An 8,167-nucleotide genomic window follows, 5' to 3' on the forward strand; every position below is an offset into this window, starting at 1 on the left:
CACAAAACAAACTGAGGGTTGCCGGGGGCAGGGGGTTTGGGAGAAGGGGGTGGGATTATGGACATTGGGGAGGGTATATGATTTGGTGAGTGCTATGAAATGTGTAAACCTGGTGATTCCCAGACCTGTACCCCTGGGGATAAAAATATATGTTTATCAAAAATAAAAAATTAAAAAAAAAATGAATCAATATGTTCTGGGAAATATTTGAGTTCTCAAATGAGATGACCTCAAATTCATTTACATGTGTCTGTGTTGACAAATGTTTCTAGACTTGAGTGTATTGATAAGGTAACTACCACACACACAAAAAAAAATGCTGCAAATAGTCTGGTTTTTTTTTTTCATAAAATCAGGCTTTTTATGTGTGATTTAATATTTTTTTTAAAACATGACACTTCATGTTAAAGATGTCCCATTGCTACAATTTGAAATTTACTATACAAAATTGACTTATTTTTAGAAGTAAACATATTTTAGGATCACTTTTGTTAAATACCATATATAACTTAATGCCTAAATATATGCACTAAGTGTATATCTAAATATTTTAGATTTAATTTCACTCATGAGTTAAGGACATTCACAACAATGTGTATACCAGAATTGTTCAGAAATACCAACACAATTTTCTCACAAATACTCAGTTAATTACTACTGTCTTTCCCACAAATTTTGAACAAAGGAGGAACAATGGAGGAACAAATCCATTAAGAGTTTATGTGATTCCACTGCACATTTCAGAAAAGTCAGTGGCAATAATAATAGCTATACTAATATTAATTTTACCATTTAACAGCTATTGGTATTTTCACTGTGTCAGGGTAATGTGCAAACTGTATTACAGGGGCCAACTCATGACTGAAACATAATTTTATGTATATAATATAGTTAATGCTCCCATTTTAAAAAATGAGAAATAGTGGCATATGGAAGTAGAACTTGCCAGGGTTTTTGGTAGAAAAGATTTAACTCAGGTTTGTTTACTCAAACCCTGCTCATTCCAAGGATGGCTTGGTCATCATTTTCTAAAGCATAAACTTTGAGCCCTTGGAACATTTTGCCTAATAGGAATTTTTTGTTATGTCTGAGACCATATTGTAATCATTTGGCAAGTTTATCCTAAAATGTGGCTTATGATGAATAAATGTTTTCTTTCTGTGAAGTTAGACTAGAATCTGAGTAGCTAAGGTCAGTCATATGGGCACTGCAAGCTCACATGACTGACTCACAATCAAAACCCTGGACACCAAAACACAACCAAGCTTTCTGGTTGAGAATGCTCATATGTGTTCTCATATCACTGTTGAGAGTAATAAGAATATCTCCATGGAAATCCATGGGGACATCTGGAAGCTTGTACCAAGTGGTTCCTAGACTTTACCTCATGTAACATTCCCCTTTGTTATTGTTACTATAATAAACCCAAGTCATATCTATTTAATATTGTATTCTATTTGCAGATCATATAATTTATATCTAGAAAATCCTGAAGACTCCATCAAAAAACTGTTAGATCTAATTAACAAATTTGTTATGTTGCCGGATACAAAATTAACATACAAAAATCAGTGGCATTTCGATTGTGTGCAGCTGCGCTGGCTTTCCATCCCTCACACCAGTGTCTCACTCCACATTTGACCATGCCTTTCACCCGAGACTCTTTGCAGCACCTTATGTTGGATAACAATCAGACTTACGTGGGAAAACTCCAGGCTTCCAAGAAACTGCCATGTGAGAACCCAGCTCACCTTGCTCAGCAACAGGAACCCTGTAGTTGGCTCAGCTCAACTCCCACAATCACCTCCATGAGGCGGGATGTTTATTTTTTTGATCCTAAGATATTAAAAGATGACCTTAATTTCCACTTAGCAGCCTTGTACAACCACCACACAGGGACATTCAAGAACAAAAGTGAGATAGTCTTACACCAGGAGACTACCCAGGATACCCATGGAATCATCAAGACCCAATTCCCTGGAGAACTTTTACCCCCTCCTCTACCACCTTCCATCACTTCCCAGTCTAACATCAGATACTGGATCAACCCTAAGAAGGAGTCTATTCACAGCATTCAGGGATCCATAGTATCCGCTCACACTGCAGCCACCAGTGGAGGCTACTCCCAAAAGAATGATGATGGCTTCTTCTCAACCCAATGTTGAGAAGCCCCTGGACTAATTAATCATAGTTGAACATCTGCTGCCTACCTCCATTAAATAGATTTTTGCTGAAAAAAAAAAAAAGATCAGTAGCATTTCATACTATTGCTACTGTTGTTACTAACAACAGATTAATTTGAAAGTCAAAGAAAACAATCCCATTTACAATAGCATCAAAAACAGTAAAATACTTAGGAATAGATTTAACCAGAAGGTGAAAATCTCCACACTAAAAACTATAATACACTGATGAAAAGAGTCAAAGACACAAATTAAATGGAAAGATAGCCAATATTTATTGGGATTGGAAGAATTAGTATGGTTTAAAATGTCCATACTACCCAAAGCCATCAATAGATTAAATACCTACCAAGATTTCAATGGCTTTTTTTTTTTTAACTTTTTACAGAAGTAGAGAAACTACTAGTAAAATTTATATGGAGTCACAAAAGACCCTGAACAGACAAAGGGATCCTAGGAAAGACCAAGGCAAGAGACAGCACATTCTTGATTTCAAGCTATTTTAGAAAGCAGTAATAATTGCAACAGTGTGATACTGGCATAAAACAGACACAAAGACCAATGGAACAGAACTGAGAGCCCCATATATATATGTATGTTAATTCTGAATATATATAGATATATATATCTATATATATATCTCAAATCAACTCAAATTCGAAAAGGGAGTCAAGAATGCTTAAATAAATAGTATTAGAAAAACTAGTAGAAATATTTTTAGGAAACTAGAAATTGGATATTCACATGTAAAAGAGTAAAATTAGACCCTTGTCTTACACTACTCACAAAAATGAACTTGAAATGGATTTAGGACCTAAGTATAGAAAACCATAAATCACAAAACTCCTAGAAACCATAAAACTCCTTAGGGCAGAAAAATAGGGAAAAGCTCCTTGACATGAGTCTTAGCAGTGATTTCTTAGGTTTGACTTCTAAAGCACAAGCAACAGGATAAAAAATAAACAAGTAGAACTATATCAAACTAAACAGCTCTGAATAGCAGAAGAATCAACAAAATGAAAGTCTACATACATGATGGAAGAAAACTACATATCTGATAAGGGCTTAAAATCCAAAATATATAAAGAACTCCTATAGCTCAATAGCAAAAATAATAATAATTCAATTAAAAGATGGGCAAAGGATCTAATTAAATAATTTTCCAAAGAAGATATAACAAATGGCCAACAGGAACCTGAAAAGGTGTTCAACATCACTAATCATTAATGGAGATGCAAATCATAACCACAATGAGAGGGGGCACCTGGGTGGCTCAGAGAGATTGTGCCACACCTATTAGAATGTATTTTATCAAAAAGAGAAGAGACAAGTGTTGACAAAGACAGAGAAAATAAATCTTTGTGTACTGTTGCTGGGAATGTAAATTGGAATAGCTAATAGAGAAAAGAGTATGGAAGGCCAATAAAAAATGGATCTACCATATGATCCCGCAATTTCACTCTTGGGGATTTATCCAAAAAAAAAAAAAAAAAATTGAAAATACTATCTAAAAGAGATCAGTTTCTGTATGTTCATAGCAGCATTATTTACAATAGTGAAGATATGGAAACAACCTGTGTTCATTGACAGATGAGGGGATAAAGAAGTTGTAGTATATACATATGAAGGCATTAGAATATCATTTGGTCAAAAAAGAAGGAAGTCCTGTCATTTGTGACAACATGAATGGACCTTCAGAACATTATCCTAAGTGAAATACGTCAGAGAGTGAAAGGGAAATACTGTACGATCTCACTCATATTTGGGATCTAAAGAAAAAAAAAAGTCCTCAGAAAGGATGTTATATGTTTGGTTACCAGGGGTAGGGACTGAGGTAATTAAATGTAAGTGCCCCAAATGTACAAGATGAATGAATACCAGGAATATAATGAACAACATGATGATGATCATAAGTAACACTGCCGTATATGTGCATATATGTATATATATGTATATATTTGCCATATATATGTATGCATATGTATATATGCCACATATGTGTATATGTACACACCACAGAGATAAAAGTAAAGAGTAAATCCTGATTTCTAATCACACAGAAACTTTCAGTATTTTTGTATTTTCTATTTTATGTATTTTTTTAATAAGATGATGAATGGTAACTTAACTTGTAATAATTTCACATTATATGTACGTTAAATTATGCTGTATGCCTTAAACTTCTACAAGTGTTTTATGTAAACTATATCTCTAACACTGGAAAAATCTAAAATAAAGACTTTATTTTTACAACAGAACTGAATGGAAGATATATGTCACATAGTCCCTGGCAAATATGAATCAAGCCACTATAATATACATGTACAAGTTTTTGTGTAGACATAGATTTCCAACTGTTAAAAATTACTAAGGAGAGGGGCGCCTGGGTGGCTCAGTGGGTTAAAGCCTCTGCCTTCGGCTCAGGTCATGATTCCAGGGTCCTGGGATCGAGCCCCGCATCAAGCCCCACATCGGGCTCTCTGCTCAGTAGGGAGCCTGCTTCTCCCTCTCTCTCTGCCTGCCTCTCTGCCTGCTTGTGATCTCTGTCTGCCAAATAAATAAATAAAATCTTAAAAAAAAATACTAAGGAGAGTAGTTGCTGGATTAGATGGTAAGAATATATTTAGTTTGCTTTTATTTTTTTTAAGATTTTATTTATTTGACAGAGAGATAGCACAAGCAGGGAGAGCAGCAGAGGGAGAAGGAGAGGCAGGCTTCCTGCTGAGCAGAGAGCCCGAAGTGGGGCTTGACCCCAGGACTCTGATCATGACCTGAGCTGAAGGCAGGCATTTAGCCAACTGAGCCACCCGGGTGACCCTAAGTTTTTAATTTTAATGCAATCCTGCTTGTCAGTTCTTTTTTTCATAGATCATGACTTTGGTATGTATCTAAAAGTCATCAACTTACCCAACATGATTTAGGTTTTCTCCTCTGTTATCTTCTAAGAGTCTTACAGTTGTGCATTCTACTCATAGATCTGTGATGCATTTTAATTTTGGCAAAGGGTATAACAGCTGTGTCTAGATAATTTTTGCATGTGGATGTTCAATTGTCCAGTGTCATTTATTGGAAAGACTTTTGCTCCATTTTGGTATTTAGTCATAGATTTGTTGATCTGAAAACATTTATTTTTAAGCTTCTCTTAGTTCTTCAAATGAGAAATTTTTCTAGCTTCCATATATGCTCATAAGGTGTTCATGTATTATATTCATTACAGGTGGATTTAATTTATGGCAACACTAAAGTAAAACAAAAACAAATGTCTCCTAATCAAAGTATGAAATCATTACTGCACAAACTAAAGTAGAACAGTGAATACTATAAATACCTGCTTTATAAAAAATCACTCTGTCTGGAATTAGAAACATCTACAACATACCATCTACCATGTTCAGTACATACGTTTTGAAAATTCAAGAAATGTGAAAAAAGTGATCCAAAATAATTTTTCAAAATGGGCTATGGGTATGAATAGGAATTTTACATCTAAGAGATAGTATTGAAATATATTCAAACTAATCACTAATGAGAAAAATTGAAATAAGGTAACCATTTCATTTTTAAAATGTAACATCATAATAAATTGAGCAGCCTTATATGTACCAGTGATTTAAGAAAAAGAAAGTCTCATAAAAGTGAAGAGCATATTAAACTCAACGTTCCTCAGAGGAGGTCTAAAGCAAAATAAACACACAAAAAGCCTTAGTTGTTCACTTTTGGATCCCAACAAATACACTGAATGTCAAGATAGAAAATGTAGAGAACTAACATCAGCATCATAGCAATGTGAGTCATTCCTTCTTTGTTTCCCCTTTGATTTACAATTAATTGAACATCCATAATTGAACAAAAGTACCTCCATGCATTACACCAGGACATTTAGATTTCTACCCACCTGTACATCCAAAAGTGGGTGGATAGGACTTTGGAGAGGGCTGTGGCTAGAAGTGACCTGGTGAGAATACTCACCCTTACTTATCACAATTGGGGGAAAAGGGAAATCCAGACAGTGCAAAGTTGGCTGGACACCCATGGGAGAAAGAAAATGTGTAGAGGTCCAGACTGACTGATAGGGGAGGCTGGAGTGGGATAAAGACAAGTTTGGAGGCAGAAGAGTGGGAAGAACTTTCTAACACCCCCCTTCCCCAAGAAAGACACTGCAATGGACTGGGTTTGTGGCCATGGCAGAGGAAGTACAAAGTGAAAGTGGTGAGTGACAGACTAACGGTATGGATTACAGCTAGAGGAACTTGTTTTTCTTCCTTACTATCCTCATTTCTGAGGAAGGACATTTGTGAGTGGTTGGAGAGAAGAAAGGGAAGGAGTCAGACAAGAATATCAAAGGACATTGAAAGAACACGTTTGCTATGGTCTGCATTGATATCTCAGCAGGAAGTGTACCCACAGACCTCTCTGGGAGTTCCCCCAATCAAGGATCCCCCTACATGATCTGTGGGCACACACAAAACTCCAATGCTAAACCTACATCTGTCCCACTCTGTTGCCAGGTTCTTGTGCCCACTCCCAAGTGCAGCTGCCAAGGCCAGGCCAGCTCCAGTAAATGAAACTAATAGCTGGAGCTATAGCACCACCTTCTGGAACATAAAAAGAAAGCTTTCTGGTGTCCCACTTGCTGAACTGAAAGAACTTCCGAAGCAACTAAGAAGAGGTTGGCTAGTTAAATGTGAAAGCAGAAACACCTATCATCAAACACTGTAATATCAAGGAAATCGGGTATCAGAAAGAGGAAATGGTAATTCCTCAACAAACTCAAAGACATGGGATATTGTCATCTGAAAAATAATTCAATGAGCTACAAGAAAACTCAGAAAGGCAATTGATGAATTAAGGAATGAAAGTATCAGAAGTTCTTAAACAGATATTGAAATTACAAAAAGGAACCAAATTCTAGAGCCAAAGATTTCAATGGATGAGATGAATCAGAGAGCACTGGTACCAGTGCAGAAGAAATGGAAGAAATAATAAGTAACTTGGAGGATGGGGATTTAGGACTAATTCATTTGGAAAGAGAACTAAGATTTTTTTTTTTTTTTAATGAAGAGCTATCAGATTTTATCAGAAAGGGAAATATAAGAATAATTGGTATACAAGAGGGAGAAGAAGGCATAGTTTAAAGAAATAATAGCTGATGGACTTGGAGAAGGAATTGGACATATAAGTTCATGAAGCTAATAGAACACTCTTTTATTTTAATGCAAGAAGACCTACTCCAAGATACATATTGAAAATATCAAAAGCTAACAGTAAAAGAAATCTTAAAGGCAGTCAGGGGAAAAAAAAAAAAAAGAGTAAGCTACAAAGGACCACCTCCCCATCCTCCACAGTGGGATTTTTCCTAGCAGAAACTATACAAGTCAGGAAGATGGCGGAGAAGTAGCAGGCCGAGACTACTTCAGCTAGCCGGAGATCAGCTAGATAGCTTATCTAAAGAATGCAAACACCTGAAAATCCATCGGCAGATCGAAGAGAAGAAGAACAGCAATTCTGGAAACAGAAAAACAACCACTTTCTGAAAGGTAGGACCGGCGGAGAAGTGAATCCAAAGCGACTGGAAGATAGACCCCGTGGGGAGGGGCCGGCTCCAAGCAAGCAGCGGAGCAACCGCGCACAAAATCAGGACTTTTAAAAGTCTGTTCCGCTGAGGGACATCGCTCCAGAGGCTACCCGGGGCAAAGCCCAAACGTGGTCAGCGTGGCCTCAGGTCCCGCAGGGTCAGAGAAGGATCGGGGGTGTCTGAGTGTCGTAGAGCTTGCAGGTATTGGAACGGGAAAGCCGGCTACAGAGACAGAGCCGACAGTAAGCTCGCAGCTCGGGGTGACCTTGAACCGGTCGCAGGCTCGGTGAGCTCGGAGCGCGGCCGGAGGTCAGGCAGACAGGAGTAACTGGGCGCGGTTCTCTGAGGGCGCACTGAGGAGTGGGGCCCTGGGCTCTCGGCTCCTCCGGGCCGGAGACCAGGGCCCCAC

At 37.5% G+C, this 8,167-nt stretch overlaps 1 protein-coding gene and 1 pseudogene across 1 annotated transcript; one reads left to right on the top strand and one right to left on the bottom strand.

Moving 5' to 3' along the window:
• The window catches only part of LOC132028077 (large ribosomal subunit protein uL11-like), a 30,764-nt pseudogene extending 29,186 nt beyond the window's left edge, over positions 1 to 1,578 (bottom strand).
• Positions 1,579 to 1,643: 65 nt separating this feature from the next.
• Positions 1,644 to 2,165, top strand: LOC132028166 (cilia- and flagella-associated protein 276-like). The gene has a single exon (XM_059416823.1). The coding sequence runs from the start codon at positions 1,644 to 1,646 to the stop codon at positions 2,163 to 2,165; it is 522 nt and encodes a 173-aa protein (XP_059272806.1).
• The last annotated feature ends 6,002 nt before the right edge of the window (positions 2,166 to 8,167 follow it).

This window comes from Mustela nigripes, chromosome 1, assembly GCF_022355385.1.
Source record: "Mustela nigripes isolate SB6536 chromosome 1, MUSNIG.SB6536, whole genome shotgun sequence".
Classification (NCBI taxonomy): domain Eukaryota; kingdom Metazoa; phylum Chordata; class Mammalia; order Carnivora; family Mustelidae; genus Mustela; species Mustela nigripes.